The 19,188-nt window shown below is 28.3% G+C and overlaps 1 protein-coding gene across 1 annotated transcript in view; it reads left to right on the top strand.

Moving 5' to 3' along the window:
• Positions 1 to 19,188, top strand: part of LOC129921347 (uncharacterized) — a 47,435-nt gene that overhangs the window by 23,300 nt on the left and 4,947 nt on the right. The window contains exon 2 of the mRNA XM_056003145.1: positions 18,161 to 18,365. Coding sequence (XP_055859120.1) covers positions 18,258 to 18,365 — 108 coding nt within the window. The 5' untranslated portion in view covers positions 18,161 to 18,257. The remainder of the gene's footprint in view (positions 1 to 18,160; positions 18,366 to 19,188) is intronic.

Consider the following 19,188-nt stretch of genomic DNA (forward strand, 5'->3'; position numbering starts at 1 on the left):
ATAAAGGTTATTTTATGACCTTTATTGAAAATGGCGATAAATAAGAGTTATTAAGGAACCTATCAAAAGATTGAGATTTATTTCTGATCTCTGGTTTTACTAAGTTTGATAAACTATTTCAAAGGTTTTTAGGGTGTTAAATTTGAATCCGAAGTCGAGTTGTATGGTCAGCTCACTTTTTTTAGATATTCCCGATACAAAATCTAAATAATTGACTTTTTGCTACTTTGTATTGTAAGCATTGCCTAGCTAACAATCGTTTCCTTTCGAGAATAAAAATAATACTTTTCTTAAGGTTATGGGTTTTTTGAACTCGAATCTGAAAACAGCTCGCGTTTCCGAAATATTCCCGTTATAAAATATCAGTAATCGATTGTTTTCTATATCTTTTTTAAGCATTTCCCAACTTACAATTGTATTGTTTCAGGAACAAAACAATATTTTTCTAAATATTGTGAACGTGTTAAACTTGAATCCAGAATCCGAATTATTCTATCAGGTCGAGGCTTCGAGATATTTCCGTTTTAAAATCTCAATAATCGATTTTTGGCTATGTACTTTTCAAACAATTGCCTAAGCTTGCAGTTTTTTTTTTTAGTATTTTTCTAAATGTTTTGGGTGTGCTGAACTTGAATCCGAAAACAGAATTTTTCTATCAGCTCTAGTTTTAGAGATATATCCGTTATAAAAACTCAATAATCAATTTTTTTTCTACATTTTAAGTAACTGTGTCCAAACTAGAGCTGCAAGAAAAAACATCTCTTACGGACAGGATGATAACGATTGGCGTTCTATTATAATCCTCAAACTTAGCCAATATTGTAAAGCTATAAATCTCAAACCCAAAGGTTCATATTATTGAATGGAAATTCTTTTATTCTTATTTTAATTACAAAAAGTATTTTTTGCAACCTAACCTTCAAATGGCATACAAAGTGCATTGTTGTATAAAAAAAGTAATACATTTCATAAAAATTTAGAGAGTAGTAGTCAATTTAGAAAATTCAACTTAAAACACCCTATATTGCAATTATTTAATATCACAGAATCACCTTCACTTGAAAGAAAGAAGACGTCACGTCAAACATGTTTGACAACCAAAAAACATTTAAATTCAACTTAAAAAAAGAAAAATAACTTAATAACTGAAAATAGCCTCACCTTCGAAACAAAAAAAAAAACACTGCGATTAATTTGCTTGATTAAACTCTTAAAAATCAACAGTTTACTCGTTTGCATTTTTTAACCAAACAGCAAACTCTTAACAGCCACTTAAGTGGCACTTACACTTTCAATGTAAAGATTGCTACAGATTAGACAGAATGAGTAAACATTAAACAAAAATTATGATACTAATGAACTGTTGCTTTGATATTACACATATATGATGAGTTATTTCGTGCAAGTCACTTATGTGAGGTCAGTAAACTTGCCAAGAATTTTTCGTTCAATTTTTCATCGAATAAAAAACTCATTAATTATATCTTCTTTCAATTTTTAACGAATTTTGTATTTTTCTTTAAATAATTATAATGCTCTGATTTGGATTTAGACAAGAAGTTTATATCTATTCTTCGATTGATTTATGAAAGAAAGATTTTTTGTTTTGTATTTCATTCGTGGAATGGTATTTCTTATGTTTTTTTTTTATATGAGAATCAACGAAACATTTTTCACACTCTTCACAATCAAAGTTATTGCCATCTATCTGTCTGTCTGTCTGGCAGGCTATTGTTTTGTTAACCAATTTTGTAAATTTACTCTGATGATATCACACACACATCAACTTAATTAACCTGATGGCCTTTTAAAGTTTTTCGTTTTTTTTTTTATTCTTCTGCGTTTCAATTTTTTGTTTTGGTTTTTTTGTTTCTTGGCCAGCAGCCAGCGTGAACCTTTTGGCGGCCAGTCAACATTTTTTGTTTATGTTTTAAATGTGTGAAACTGTTGAAGTACGCAAGTATTTATTAGATAATAATTTCGTTTTTAAATTTTGGCTAGAGGCTTTGCGAATAAATGTCTCCTTCGAGGTTCTATTAAAAGTCTTTTTTTTTCAACTAAACTTACAATTATTATTTATTTATTGATTTATTAATATTCTTTTGTCGTAAAGTAAAAGGTTAAACAAATTTTTAGTTAAAATCAATTAAATTATAGCTAAAATGCGATTTGACTGACAGAGCTGACTTGAGGTCATGAGACTGAATACCTCTACCTACTCGTATAGTCATTATAAAATTAATGATATTCATAAAATACCATTATTGGCGGCGTCGTCGTCGCCACCACTCAAAATTTTAAATGTCAGTTGAATTTTTGTTTTTTTTTTTTTATTTTGGTACTAAATATAATTATTATGTTTACCGTTAGAAGTATCAAGTATTTGAATGACGTTTTATTATTTATTTTTTATTTAAGTATTTTTAAACACGTTTATTTAAAATGATTTAATTTTAATAAAATATTTTTTTTAACTTTATTTCAGGTTTGGATTAATTTATAACCTAACAAAGCAAGTTTTAACACACGTTTTTTTAATGTTTATGAACTGTTTTTGAAATGCAAAAAAAATATTATCTTAAGAGGATTGAGGTGGTTCTGGTTTAAACAAATAATATTATTTTTGGCTTGGAGATTATTTTATGACTTTTAGAATAAAATAAAACTTGTTTAGCACCATTTAATAATATTGATGTACACATATTAAGGAGAAGATTAGTTTAAAATTTGCGAGATCAGAAGATATTTGAAGAACTGCTTCTTTGTAGAATTGCTGCAGAAATATATTAATTTTTGTTATTCGAAATCTTAAATTAAAATAAAAGAACTTAAATATTTTATTTTTTTGATTGACAAATTTATTCGTTTTTGTTTGGTTTAAGATAACAGACTTAACATGTATGTGTACATAATACATATTGAAGTATTCCATGATATAACTCGAAGTGACATAAGTCCAAATTTTAGAGTTCGACCTTTATAACACAAAAGTTATAATACACAAAAAGTAATGTCGAATACTGTCCATCCGCGGAGAAAGCTTTTTGAATATGCACATTTTTTTAAATCTTCAGCGAGTTTATGACTTTCACTGATTGTATCAACTTCATTTTTACTTCTTATTTGGTAAAAATAATAATTTAACAAATGGTCCATAAAAATGAAAAAATATCGTAAAAATAGGATTTTGGCATTATTTCAACAAATTTCAAAACGCCAGAAGTTCTTACTTAATTTGAACAATTCTTTTTTTCTACTTAATATTTAGCTCATAAACGAGTTGTTTAAAGCTATTATATTAAAAAAATAAGGCGTTAGGGTGGTAATTTCTTTTTCTAAAAATACCTACAGTTAAAAAATTAAAAATTTAAGTTAAATTTTTAAGGCAGAAGATATTAACTGATTCTAACTGTTTTTTAAATGCTTCTTAGTCTTCACCATTCGCAACTTTTCCGCGTTACTACTATTTAAAATTCGAAAAAGTGGTTTTTTGATCCACCCTAATGCACATCGCACATTCCATTATTTCAATATCTTTCGAATAAACGTTTTCTTTTAAATGCAAAATTAAACAAAAAGCACAGTTTTATAAATTTTGAATATTATTAATATTTTCCTGTAAAAAATATTTTTCAAACGTTCTTTTATTTTTTAAAACAGAGCTTTTCAAAGTTGTATGTATAAACCACAATTTTCAAGTACTTGACTCATTTATTATTCTAAACGCTCCATTTCAAGCTGAACAATTTTCTCTCTTTCTTTCACACAAAGATTTTGAAGCCCAATTTTCTTAAATTTTTTTTTTACGTCGTTTTTGAAACGAAAATGATGTTAGTTCTCAACCATTGTAGATAAAGTAGTCTATTCACATATTTTTTGTACCAATTATAAGGCTTTTGAAAGAGAAATTTCGTTTGGAAAATAAAAAATGATAAAATTTTGTTCAACACTTTTGTTCATCATAAAATCCGAAAACAACTTATTTCCATTCTTAATAAAAAAATTGAATCGTCCAGTTTTTTTTTTGAAACTCAAACTCATTAAATAGACCAGTGCCGATGCCTTCAAAAACATTAAAAAGTACAAAAAAATCATAGTAGGATGAAACCCATTGGAAAAGGAGGGGAATAGGATAAGAATGAAAGGAAAAATAAATTACGGGCGAGCCGAGTTCGGGAAGTTGGTGGGTTGAGTTTTTAATGGTAAAAAATGGTATATCTCGATTTCCGGCAAAACTAAAAATCCTATACAAAAAAGTTGTATGGCAAAGTTGTAGGTAATAAAAAGATCTACAACTTTTGTATCAACAATTTTTTCACATAACCTCAAAATTTATGTGAAAAATTAAAAAAACCGAGTTTTTGGTTTTTTATTTTTATCTTTTTCAAAAACAAAAATTTTTGCTTCGAAATGTGGTGAAAACTTACCTTATTATGTCCCAAATACACTGTAATTTATTTGATTTAAAATATTAATTTGTTCACCTTATTTTGACTTAATAACAAAAAAACACCCTAATTTTCAATCGAAAATTCACGTGTCAAAATATCAGCTTTTTTCAAAAAGTCGGTGGGCATTTCGTTCTTTAAAATGTCTATTTTCTGATGGTGTAAAAAAAATTGTACATTAGTATATTATAGAACATGTTCTAGTAAAATTCCAAAAATGAAAAAAGCTTGAATTCGAAAAAAAATTTTATCATTGTTTACAATTTTGGCCTATTTATTCAAATTTACACTTTAATTACTCAAAAAACGTAAGATTTCATGTAACATTGATTAGTCTTACGTTTTTTGAGTAATTAAAGTGTAAATTTTAATAAATTTTAATAAATATGCCAAAATTGTAAACAATGATAAAAATTTTTTTTCGAATTCAAGCTTTTTTCATTTTTGGAATTTTACTAAAACATGTTCTATAATATACTAATGTAAAATTTTTTTTACACCATCAGAAAATAGACATTTTACAAACAAAATGCCCACCGACTTTTTGAAAAAAGCTGATATTTTGACACGTGAAATTAAGTCAAATGAATTACAGTGTATTTGGGACATAATAAGGTAAATTTTCACCAAATTTCAAAGAAAAATTTTTGTTTTTGAAAAAGATAAAAATAAAAAACCAAAAACTCGGTTTTTTGAATTTTTCAAATAAATTTTGAGGTTATGTGAAAAAATTGTTGATACCAAAGTTGTAGATCTTTTTATTACCTACAACTTTGCCATACAACTTTTTTGTATAGGATTTTTAGTTTTGCCGGAAATCGAGATATACCATTTTTTACCATTAAAAACTCAACCCACCCACTTCCCGAACTCGGCTCGCCCGTAATTTATTTTTCCTTTAATTTTCATCATATTCACCTCCTTTTCCAATGGGTTTCATTCTACTATGATTTTTTTTGGTTTCAAAAATTATCGACCCTGGTCTAAAAACGAAATTTACTTTGAAAATTTTTTTTATTTTTAACTTAAATTAACTCAAAAAATTTTAAAAGACTACCCAAAAATCTGACAACTCTTAAACGTCATGCATTTTATTTAAAGATTTACTTCTCTATGTATAAACAGTATTTAACATGACTTTCAAAGTATGTGATTTTTCCGATCCATGATTTTATTTTATTATATGGAATAGGCGGAACTCTCCATAAAAAGTCTTATTAGGTTTTTTTTTATTTTGTTAATATTTGTCTATGACTTTAAGCTGCCAAAAACAATTCAAATTTGTAATGACAACTTTCTTTTCAAATTGATACACAAAACACAAAAAAAACCGTACTTTACAAAAATATTTTGATATGATTTTTCGTTGTCATCCATTTAAGGTATTTGCCCACTTATATAATATTCACATCTTCATACTCGATCTCTTTAGTATGCATCTCATACTAAATTCAAAATCAAAATTCAAAATGCAACACTTTACTGTATGTTCTCTTTTTTTTTGCCATAGTTAAAAAAAAAAAAACACACACACAAATCCATCAATAAACAACGAACATAGTCTGAATTTATCACAAAAATTACTTTGTGTTATTCAATCGCAGATGGAAAGATGGACTTTCTCAAAAAGTTGTTATTTTTTTCGAAGATAATATTGCATAAAAATGTACGAAAAAAAATTGAAATTCCTCTTTATAAAAAGCGTGACATGATTTTAGTTGATATTTTTAAATATCGTGATCAAATAAAAGATACCAACTATCGTACATATAGAAACATGATAGAAATGACAATAGCTTGATAGAATAAAAAGTAGCTAGCAAATCGAATTTCAAGTAGCGTAGAATGCAAAGTAGTGTCCTGAAAACCCTTTCAAAATAAGTATTGAAAATATTAAAATTTCGTTTAAATTATGTATCAATAAAAAAAATACGCATACACCACAGTGACCTCTTTAGCTTGAATGTAAAATTAAGAGTACAATTTTCTTATTTTATTTTTTTAATACCGCAGTTATAAGGGATTAAGAACTTAAATAACGAACGAAATTGAGGTTAACACTGCGAAACAAAAATTAAACTATAAAAGTATCTCCCGAATTAACCCACAAAGAAAAAAATCAAAAACCAAAACAAACCTAACCACATGTTTTATTTTGATGTCAATTAACACCTACAATTGTTTTAACCACGAAATCGAATAACAACGATTATCCAAATTTAGGCCATTGAACTTGTCTAGAAAAAAAAAAAAAAAACCAAGTCAACTACCTATACCTACCGGACTTCAACGCCCATGCGTTTCCGTCAAAGTCAACAAGTCAACAAGATTCACAATCTCTGTCTTCTGATAGAACGTGACACTATTTAGAGCAATGGAAATGTCAAAATGAAGTAGAAACAACCCGCCCATTGTGTGAAATCTCTTTCTCTCTGACATTTTCTTGACAATTAGGTGGCCTAATTCTAGATTATTCAAAACATTGCACTCATAGAAAACTTCTTCTTACTGTGTCATACACATACGTCATAGTAATTAGCTGTTTTTTTTCCAATTTGATTTCATCTACTTGACACATATTTATTCGAAATACTTGCTGAGGAAAAGACGGGGGAGGATTAACTTGGCTCGGAGAATATGTTCACTTATGTGCCCTGAATTTATTAACTCAAAAAACCAATAAATTTGTTAGTTCGAAGTTTCAAGATCAATTGATATGCCAAGCTCGGTCAACGTTTTTTTTTATTTACACAACACACAAACAAAACGCTCCGGAGCAGCGGTTTGGTCGTGCAAATTACCATAAGGCTACCGTTTTAAATCAAAGCCACGAATCCCTTTGAATCTGAGTCAGCGTGAAGATTGTTGTTACTTGGTCAATATATGCATTCTTCGATATAAAACAAAATAAAAATAAAAACAAAAAAGGCGATGTAATCAGCCTTCATTTTATCGCTTAAACGTTTTTTTTTTTACTTTTCGTTTATTCGTTTTTGCTTCAGACTCACTGAAGACCATGGTCAATTGGTTTTCACAGTGACATTGTCCAAAAGGAGGAGGGTTCCAAGTTTGGGGTTACACTAAATCCCTTTTGTCTTATTGCATCGTCTTCATTCCAACTCGAACAAGCACCAATTACTTTTGGTTAATTCTCTTGAAATAGAGTACCTATCTATTGAAATGCAAATTATACCGAAGTAAACTTGCCATGTAATTACCATTTCGTGGCTTAGAATTAGAATTCTAAGCATTGAATCGTGCTTCTAATCTAGTTACCTCAATAATTGTTCTTCTATATATAGAACAAGCATAGAGCATTAATTGAGTGATCTTAAACACAAGGTGCAACACTAATAGCCGGACAAATTAATTTAAATTAGTGCCTGGCTTGTGTGAGGTTGTGAAGTTTTTTTTTATATATATACCAAAAATATGTTGATTTATGAGTTTGTGCCTTCAAGCTGTGTTTTAATAACTGGTTTCATGGCACAAGGCTTTTATGTCACATTCATGCACAACCAAAAATTATATTATTTTTTATTGATAGATGGTGTTGATTTAGGTTATGAAAATCATTTTGACTTTTTTAATGTAATTAATCAAATATTTTGATTCTATGGATAAATTTACATCATCCGGGCTATTTTTTTTTTTGTGGGGACTATGAATCGGAGACGTCTTGATTGGCTATTGTTTTTAGTTTTATGTTTACAAAATATTATTGGAGGTTAGGTTTCATGCAATGTTTACTTTGTGTGAAAGTAGATACAATATTATTGCAAATAGTATCATTTGCAGCTAAAAAGTAGAAATACAATGAATTGGCATTGAAATTTTTAGAAGCAAATGTTTCACATACGCCATAGTGACTCAATGAACTCAATAAACGTTTATCATTTCCCTTTCAATTTTGAGTTTTCAAATGAGAGCAGATCCATCAACCACACAGGCGAATCGATAGTTTGAAGTTAACTCTTTAAAACGAAATTATAAAAAAAAAAACCATCAAGTGGTTTGCAAAAAATTGAGTGTTCAACTTTTTTATTTTTATATAGAAGGTATAAAAATGTTCGTTAAAATCGGGTAAGCCGTTAACGAGAAAATCAGAAATAAAAAAAAACCGATTTTTGGTTGGTTACCATAAGGGTTCAATAATTTTATCAAAAATCATTAGATTCTTTTCGAAAAAATTAAGGTTTAGTTAAAGGTTACAAGACAGATAGATATTTCGGATAAGGCGACCCACTTTTTTTGGTATTCTTTAGGTATCATCGTAATATCATGTCTGATTTATAAATAGGTACATATTATTTATTATTTTTTAAAATTCAAAATCATTTTATGAAATTATTCGATGAAACAAAAGAGTTGATGCACAAACTTGTTTTAACAATTTTTATCCAGCGATTTCAATTTTGTTCGTTTATACAAAATCTGTTTTTTCATTGACTAATGGACCGATTTTGAGAATAGATTCGAGATCAGAAGACTGAAAACTTTTAAAAAATTATCAAATGGTTGATGAACATTCATATAAGATTACCCCTCAAGTAGCACACTGGTGTATAAATTGGTGTATATTCATTAATTTTGGTGTAAAATTGAGGAAATTGAAAAAATATGGTGTTTTTATCAAAATTAGTGGTATAAAAATTATACCACTGTCTTTTCTGTAAAAAATTTCAACATTTTTTTAAGATTCCGTGCAAAAAATACACCGATATTCAGTTGTTTTTATAATATACCATTAATGGTGTATAAAATTATTCGATTCTGAAATCAACCAAAACGGTACATTTTGTAAACTCTCTTTGGTGTAGTAAGCACACCCTGTGGACATAAAATTCACCAGAATGCATAAGTGGGAGACGACATATTTTTCAATGGCCGCCATTTAAAAAAAGTAGACAGCAATTAATTAGTTTTCTATAATAGTATATTTATCGACCTAATTATCCCGCAATTTGGTTTTTTTCTATGCGGTTTATTATATTATAAAAGAACTCTTCTAAAAAAATGTAAAAACAACAAAAAAAATATAATTTTTGAAAAACTGATTTTTAAAATCGAACAAAAAAATCATTAATTCACTGATATTTTTGAGGCGCTCGATTTTTAGAGGGGGTAGTATGTAAAATTAGTAGACAGAATGTGTTTCGTTTTAAAATTAGGCAAACAAATTCATATTTAACCATTAGTTTCTTATGGCAATATTATGAAAGTGAATAAAAATTCATTTACATTTATTTCATAAGAAATGGTGTGAATTAGAATTCATCACACTGTTTGAGGTAAAAAATAAACTTTGGTTCAAATTTTAAATCAGAATAATTTAAATGGTGTATTTTATCCTTAGATTTATTGTGTATTTTTCAATTTCAAAGGGATAATTTTCACCAAAAACCAGATCATTTAATATACCACTAGCGCCATTTATACACCAAAATCGGTATATTTTTTTAACCACCGGAGTTTATTATATACGAGAAAATGGTGTATTTTTTATATTCAAAATGCATATCACGAAAGTGCAAAAAATACACCAAATATTTTGGTGTATTTTAGACTTTTGTGCTACTTGAGCCTAAATTCTACATAAACCCTTTTTTTTTGCTTTGGTGATCTTGTAAGACATAGCCATTACCCAAAAAAGGTCTTTGAATATAAATCAGCAGCAAAACTACATAGAAAAGTTTTGTTAAAAGAAACAAAACCCTATTATGAGCCGGCTAGTCCCGACTCGTAACAAACTCGTTCTACGAATCCTGAAAAAAATAAGCATGATTCACGTCATAGTGGAAATATTTAATACGAAATTTGGAGCTTACGATACTACTTTTCACACGCCGAATGTATAAGCAAATATTTCTAGTATCACGGTATTTTTCTTCAGTATTCGAAGTACGAATTTGTTACGTCGCGTCGCACAGTGGGGAAGAATAGGTCGATTTGTGATATTAATTACTTCTACAAATAATAAGACATTTTTTGTCACTTTATTTGGTTTTGTAACTAAAGTTAACAGTCTTCTTGAATTTTATGAACTTTTTTTTAATTAAAATTTTTATTTTTCTCCCGGAAATTAAGTAAGGGGACAAAATATTAATACATTTGAAAAACCTATAATTTTGAATTATGTTTTTTTTTGTTTAAAAAGTGAACTTTATTTTAAGAAATAGTTCTTCAGTTTAACTTAAGAAAAAATTTGTATGGGAAGGGGGCTGTATCACCCCTCGTTCCAGTGGGAGGGGCAATTTTCTGAAAATTTAACCTTAAATTTAAAAAAAATACATAAAAACTGCTTATTTTGCATTGTTTCAAATGTTTTTCGATTTAAGTAGTTTTCGCGAATACCTTTTGTGAAATAAAATTTCAAAGTGAAAACTTTGAAAAAAATTATCAAATTTGATGTTTTTTGACTTTTTTAAAAAACCTTATAGCCGCATCAATTTTAGTTGGAAAAAAATTAATAAAATTAAAAAATATTTTAATAAAAAAAAAAAAAGTAAAAAACAAAAGCACTAACTTTATATAACAAATCACCTTGTTTCACGAAACTTCTTATAACAAAATTAAAAAAAAAAAACTTTTAAAAAGAAAAAAAAAACATTGTTTATAAGTAATCAGTGCATGATTGTCAAAAAATAATGATTCTGTAATATATTTTAATAAAAACAAAAAAGCACTTTCTTTAAAAAAATCGTTTTTTGAAGTTCAAAATTTCATTAAAAATATTTTAGGCAAATATTTAGCAAAAGTGGGCTTATAGAGTAATTGCTTATCATGCTTTCTCCATTTTTAAAACTTGCTAAATATTTTCCTTAACAGAAGATTTTGAGAAAAAACTTTACGACGCGTTTCAAAAAATTCATTATTTTCTCATTCAATTTTTAAATATAAGAAATTTAAAAAAAAATTTTTTTTTTCAGAAGAATAGTAATTTACATACTTTTGTATTTTATTTTTTTCTCAAATAATTTTGAGTTTAAACAAAAAAAACAAAAGAACACCTTCTTTATTACTTATTAAAAACTGAATTTTTGCTCTAAAACTCTCAACTTCAATGACTTTGAACAAAACAAATATGCTCATATTATCAATTTCACTGTTAAGTTTAGAATACGTGATCTTTTTTTCCCATAGCTTAAGTTTAAAAAATAACCTTTACCTATATCACCACACTATATGGGGCTGCCCCACTGTGCGTCGGGACTCGTGATAGGGCTGATTATCTTGCAATCTGTCATTGATTTTCTTCTGAAATTCTCAAAACTAACAAATTGATAAAACTGATAAAATAGTTTATTAAATGCATCCACGAAGTAAAACACTCATGGATTTGATTTCCAATAATCAGCATACATAAATTCTAAAAGAATAAAATTCATTTCCTTTTGGTTTGAGAAAATTTAATATTAAATGCCAATTTATTCGTTACTTGCTAGCACTCCTCTCAAATTATTTTTTAGCAGAATCAACCTGAAAATTAGTTAGACTTTAAGCTTTCATGAATGTATTAAAATCACGTATTTTTTTTCAAACACTTGAATTAATTCTTCGAACAATATTATTGTTTAATTGGAAGTTCCACTAATTTAACGCGTGGGAACTTAAATAATAAATACAAGTTACCCCAACAATGCAATGTATATGAGTATTTGGGTTATAATAATAATAGTAATGAAATAGTGTACAAGTACTTCTGCAAATTCATTCAACAATACGTGAATTGAATTTGAAATCAAATAGTTTCTACTTCTACTATATAGACAAATTGATTGCACTCCAAGGTACGCTACGCACCTTCACTAAAAAAAAAAAAAAAAACTATAAGGTTTAGTAAGGTGCTTTTAGTTTTAAGACTGTGAGAAACCTATGAATGAATTCACCAATTTGTTAGTCTATGGAATACTTAATAGTTTCAATCGAAACAAATTTCTGCAAATCAATCATATGTCTAGTTTTTCCGTCTTGTATAATGCGTTTCCTCACGTGAGAAACCATAAACACCATATCAACCACACGTTGATGGTGTGTTTTTTTTTTTTTTGTATCCATGCCAAGAATTGAATTTTAAAGAATCTAATTCTTTCGTAATTCATTCAGTAGATTGACTATCATACTAGGTTTTTTTTTGTTTTGTATAAAATAGCGGCCATTTTGTTTCTTAATCGTAAATTTAAATTTTAAATCAATATTTCTTTAATGGTCAAGTAGTAGTACAAACACCATTGTGGTGGTGTAGGGAATGGTATTAATCATTGCAAAGCATTAATAAGCAGAAGTAATGCCGAGGTATACATGCTTAAGCAGGTGTAAACAATTTTATTGTTATACAAGTAATATATCCAATTACAAAATGTTAAACCTTTTGTGAAATAAATTGAGCTTTAAGGTCAATTAATGGGCAGCAAGAGAGATTAGTTATTTGCGTGTCAAGCAACAAAAAGCTAATTTTTAAACATTTTTCACAGCACATGGTTATAAGAATAACTGTGAAATTTAATTATCTTTTTTTTTGGAATTGAAAAATGTAAGAAAATCAATCACAATGTTCATAAACTATAGCTATTTTAAGATTTTTGTTTGTTTATGAAATATTTGAAAGTTTTTTTTTTAACATATGATTGCTTTCAAGGTTTCTGTTACAATTTTGGAAAGCAATATTTGTACAGTTTTCTTTAAGTGTAGAATCTGAAGTTTTAACTGACCCTGACTTCAATATCAGTAATCCTTAGCCTTGATAGTAGGGTGTGTCTTTCTGTTTTTTAATAAATCTCTCTTTTATGAGTAGATGAAATTAAGAAAACCTATCAATCAACTAGTAATTTAAAACCGGAAGGTATCAAGAACTTATTTGAAAATAGAGCGACTTCTAAATTAAAAATTTTATCAATTTTACATTTAAAAGCACAAAAGTGAAAAGTGACATGTCAAAGCATTTAAAATATACTAAACCATAAAGCTTGTAATATTATGAAACATAAAAAACAATTTATACCACTTATTTTAATATCAAAAATAAAAAACTTTAAAACAAGTTTGTACATCAGCTCTTTTGTTTCATCGAATAAATCCTTAAAAAATTAAGAATTAACTTTAAAAGTCGTTTGCTGAAATCAAATAATTTTGTATCCAGCGGAGACGAAAAAAAATGAATAATAAACTTATTGTGTCAGATTTTTCTTTAATTGCATTGCGAACTGGAAAATATATGTAAAGTGATTGGTAAATAGAAAAAGATCGTTAGTATTCTTGATCGATTTCTAACATTGAGCAAAACTTTAATTGAGTTAATTATATTAATAATAATACTAATATAATCAGTTTTTTAAATTGTATGATCATTTCGATGTTTTTTTTTTTTTTTGTAAGCCCTTCTTAAATTGCTCCAGAATATTATCAAACATTAACATTAACTAATTGAGTTTCTAGAACCACAAATATGAATCAAATCATCTATAAATGTCTATTCATTATGTTTTTTTTTGCGAAATAGATACCTTCTGGCATACCTTTAAGTACCTTCAACTTCTTAATAAGCGCCTTACAAAAAATTATTCTAGATTCATCACAAATCATTGAGTAGGTCTATAGAAGTTACACCCCGGAGGCATTTCTTTATTTTTATATTAAAAACGGATGCTCATTTATATGTTATTGAAACTTTGCTAGCCCACACCTTTTTATTATTATACTGTAAATCCGTAATTGACGCCATATTGTGATCCAATTTTATCAGTCACGGATCTACAAATAGATACAATAAATAAAAGACACAAATTAATACACATATATATAAATTAGCCAAAACGGAATGTCACATTATTATTATTATGTAGCTAAGCTGGGGCTGTGGCTACCTAAAATTAACTTCTTAAAGTATCAACCAGTACCAGATACTTTATCTAGATTCTATTGTACATGCATCAAAAGCTTTTGCTTTTGCTTTTGTTTCATGTTAAACAAGTCTAAGGGGCAAAACAGCTACAAATTAGAAACCATTAAAACAAAAACAAAGCCAACCATCAAACAAGACGACCTTCAAGCCGAGAAAATAATAATTCTCCGACATTCTTTTTTTTTTAATCAAAACTGCCGCCACCATGGAACTGGAAACAGTGATCCAGTAACCGAGAGATCAGGGATGTAGTTTTCAAAAAGGTGAAATTGACAGTAGTTAAGGCCAGGAAGCATTTTACAATTGTAATACTTAAAGTGTTATTTAACGTTGATAAATATTGTAAAACATTTTGCTGAGAAGCTGATAGTATTTTAATAATTTAAAATTGTTCATAGAAAATACAGATAGTCCAGTAATTTTAGGTTTTATCTGCGGAAAAATTCCTACTGGGCTGAATTTTGGTATACAGCTTAATGACGGCTTTGTTATGAAGATGTGAAAAATCGACATTGATATCGTGTCCGCGTTAAGAGTTATAGGGGTCAAAAGGTCACAAAAACTGGTTTTTCACGATTTTCAGCAAAACGGTAAGTCTTATCAAAAAATGTTCAATGCAAGAATTGTAGACCAGATTATTATATATAAAAAGTGTCATGACACTTTTTTTCCTAAGACCCACCGTTTCTTGGGTATAACGATTCAAAAAGTTGAAGTTTTGTTGTAATCGTCATAATCCTATTCCTGAAAAAAAAACTCCTAACTGAAAAGTTCCTGAAATTTCATTATTTTTTTAGCTTGAATTTCGTTCCTCAACTGTTAAGAATATGGGGAAACCAAAAAAAAAATGGAAATTTTCGCCATTTTTCCGATTGGGGCCCTTTTCCCGAAACCATTTCCCTGGGAATTTTTGTTTACAATATGTCTGAAAATATACAGGGTGTGCAATAAAGAATGGACAACCCTAAAACGGCTTATAGCTACACTTATGATTGTTCTAAAAACAGATAGAAAAAAGTTCTATCGCAACCAGTTCATAAAATATGGACTTTTTTTCGTTCAGTGTATTTTAAATTTTATCATCTTATGTTTTCGTTCACTACAACCACGAATGAATGAATTTTATTTATTTCTTTTTTTTATAATTTTCTACAATAATTGGATGAGTACATAAACACTTTAAAAATTTCATAGCTATTGCACATTTTCGTAAAAAAAATTTTGAAATCTGTTTTTTGATGCAAAATGTAAAAAAAGTATTTTATGAAAAATTTTAAACACCTGTGGTATAAAATAAATCTATAGAAACCTAGGTGGCCATCTTTCTTAAAAATATTCCCCTTATACCAGAATATTTTTAAGAAAGTTGGCCACCTAGGTTTCTATAGATTTATTTTATACCACAGGTGTTTAAAATTTTTCATAAAATACTTTTTTTACATTTTGCATCAAAAAACAGATTTCAAAATTTTTTTTACGAAAATGTGCAATAGCTATGAAATTTTTAAAGTGTTTATGTACTCATCCAATTATTGTAGAAAATTATAAAAAAAAAAGAAATAAATAAAATTCATTCATTCGTGGTTGTAGTGAACGAAAACATAAGATGATCAAATTTAAAATACACTGAACGAAAAAAAGTCCATATTTTATGAACTGGTTGCGATAGAACTTTTTTCTATCTGTTTTTAGAACAATCATAAGTGTAGCTATAAGCCGTTTTAGGGTTGTCCATTCTTTATTGCACACCCTGTATATTTTCAGACATATTGTAAACAAAAATTCCCAGGGAAATGGTTTCGGGAAAAGGGCCCCAATCGGAAAAATGGCGAAAATTTCCATTTTTTTTTTGGTTTCCCCATATTCTTAACAGTTGAGGAACGAAATTCAAGCTAAAAAAATAATGAAATTTCAGGAACTTTTCAGTTAGGAGTTTTTTTTTTCAGGAATAGGATTATGACGATTACAACAAAACTTCAACTTTTTGAATCGTTATACCTAAGAAACGGTGGGTCTTAGGAAAAAAAGTGTCATGACACTTTTTATATATAATAATTTGGTCTACAATTCTTGCATTGAAAATTTTTTGATAAGACTTACCGTTTTGCTGAAAATCGTGAAAAACCAGTTTTTGTGACCTTTTGACCCCTATAACTCTTAACGCGGACACGATATCAATGTCGATTTTTCACATCATCATAACAAAGCCGTCATTAAGCTGTATACCAAAATTCAGCCCAGTAGGAATTTTTCCGCAGATTGGGCTAAAAAATGACTAAAATTACTGGGCTAAGAACTGAAAATTTAAAATAGCAATTTTTCGAAAAAAAAAAAATAAATTGAAAAAACATTAAATTATTTAGAGAGCTTTAGGATTTTTTTACATGTCAAAGCACTTTAAATATACTGAGCTATAACACGTGGATTGTATTATATAAAAAAAACAGTTTATAACATTTATTTTATTTTATTTTATTTTATTTTAATATCAAAAATTAAAAAACGTTAAATCAAGTTCGAACATCAGCTCTTTTGTTTCATCGAATTAGAACTGTAACTCGTTATTAGAACTCCAATATCTTAAATTTAAATAAAGGAGAATGGGCATTTTGGACGTTGAGCGGCCATCAATAAAATTGGTATCAAATGAAAGAATTATAGCCCAGGAAAAACTTTTACTATGGACGTTTCGCTGTATTGCGTTAAGAATGCAAGATAATGCAGTATTAGTATTGTTAATGCATTGTTCAATGTATGAAGGACAAACTGATTTATATTTTTTATGGAATATAAAATATGATGCTCTGTCATTTTCCCTGAGCATGAAGACATTAATCTTGAAAATCCGACCAATAGAACTCATAATATAAGATTTTTAAGACAACCATTTCAGGTTCGAAAGTTTTCAAACAATTCAAAGTAACAAAAAATTGAACAACAAAACTCTAAAAATAGGCTTGAATTTGTTGTTTTAAAATGCTTATAGTTTGGGTTCTAGTGGTTGGATATTCAAGATAAAGGTCTTCAGACTCAGGGAAAATGAGAGAAAATAATATTTTGAACTTTAAATACACAATTGAGTTATAACATTGAGACATATATAAAGTGTTAAATGCAAAAATGCATTTTATGCGTTATTGAAATACGTCACAGGGATAAAACTTCTGCACAATATATTTAAACCTTAATTACATCAAAAAATAACAAATTCATTCCTGGCCGCGTAACGTCCACGTTTAATACAAACTTGCCCATTCTCCTTTAAAAAAAAAGTATTTCGGGCCAAATTCTTCAAATTTGAACTGTAAAAGTAAGTAAGAAAGAGTAAAACCGTCAGTAATATAATTTAAACAAAAATCAAAGTTCTTTTTGAGCTCTCAATGTCTAAGTCCGCTCATGGACAAAAGTGCCATGGCAGAGTTGTTGTTGAAGTTGATTGCATTAAGTGAGTGTGGGGCATGGCATTAAGAAAAAACTTAATTACACCACTTGCTAAAGTAGCCCATTGCACGTTGATACCTGATAGTGGTAGCATGTTGATGCTGCTATATACATCTAGCTGGTGGTAAGGCATCTTTATTGGATATTCAATGATACGATTATGACATAGCTATCAAGTATCTTTAAGATATTCTTTTAATTACCAACTGAGCATATGACAGACACACTATTAAAATGGTGATGGCAAATATGCGAATACCAATTTGAAACAAAGAAATATATTTATTTTTTTTCAAGAATTTTATTTTTATTTAAATACATTCCAAACGATTTATACTAAAGAATCTATTTTTATATCTCTCAATTTCAGATTCTGCCAAGTTGGATTACTTAACTGTCTAGTTGAAAAGTGTTGGCAGTCAATTTCATTGAAAGGCATTTCATATATACGCAAACACAGGAGCAAAATGATTTCAAGAAGGAAAATTATATCACGGTCCTTGGACAATCTTGACTCAATAGGACCTAATGATGAAGAAGAAGACATGTGGTATGACAAGGACAAACTGTGCAAGGTGAGTTTAATGAAAGTGTTGAGGGAGAGATTAAAATTAATGAGCAATAAGTACGACATGAAACTTATAATGACAGAGTAATTAACGAGATTTAAAATGCGAGTAGAGTTTTTTGTATGTAAGTAGTTGTTTATGGTGTGTGAGAGACTTTTGTCACTGACAGTTTTGTTGACTGTATGGACAGTTTTCTTTGACATAGAAATAGTGAACGACACGGTAGATTTTCATAGAAGTAAATAAGAATGTTGTTGTATGTTTTGATGGAATAGACATTTTTTGTGGAGCTAAAAGCATTAAGTCAGAATCAGAAATGTTAACAGAGGCCGTTCAACTGCATTCTGTTATAATTTTTCTTTTCTTATAGTTCACAGTTCGATAAAACATTAGTTTAAAAAAGTATAAAATGGAAACTTTATTTTCATTCATTTGGAAGATCTTCCATATACCTATATTGACTTACAGTGAAATTAGTTTAGTCTAAACCTTGTAAGATTTTAGCCTTTGATTGAATTAACTGCAGTTTTAAGGAGAATGCAGTGTTAAAGTTTATAATTCTGAGCTGATAAAATGAAATAAAATTTTATGGAATTAAATGAACTGAAGTGAATTTAACTGAAATTAACTGAAATGAACTGAAATTTACTAAAATGTACTGAAATGTACTGAAATGAACTGAAATGAAATTAAATGAAATCAAATGAACATAGAAGCGGAATTCAGAGTCGTCACTTTAGTAAAAATTTTACTCAAGTGAACATTTGCACTTGCGTTTGGCCAACTTCAGCTACTCGTTACGTTAAGAAAACCTAAAAGTATCAAATGA

The sequence above is a fragment of the Episyrphus balteatus genome, chromosome 1 (assembly GCF_945859705.1).
Source record: "Episyrphus balteatus chromosome 1, idEpiBalt1.1, whole genome shotgun sequence".
NCBI classification, from domain to species: Eukaryota; Metazoa; Arthropoda; class Insecta; order Diptera; family Syrphidae; genus Episyrphus; species Episyrphus balteatus.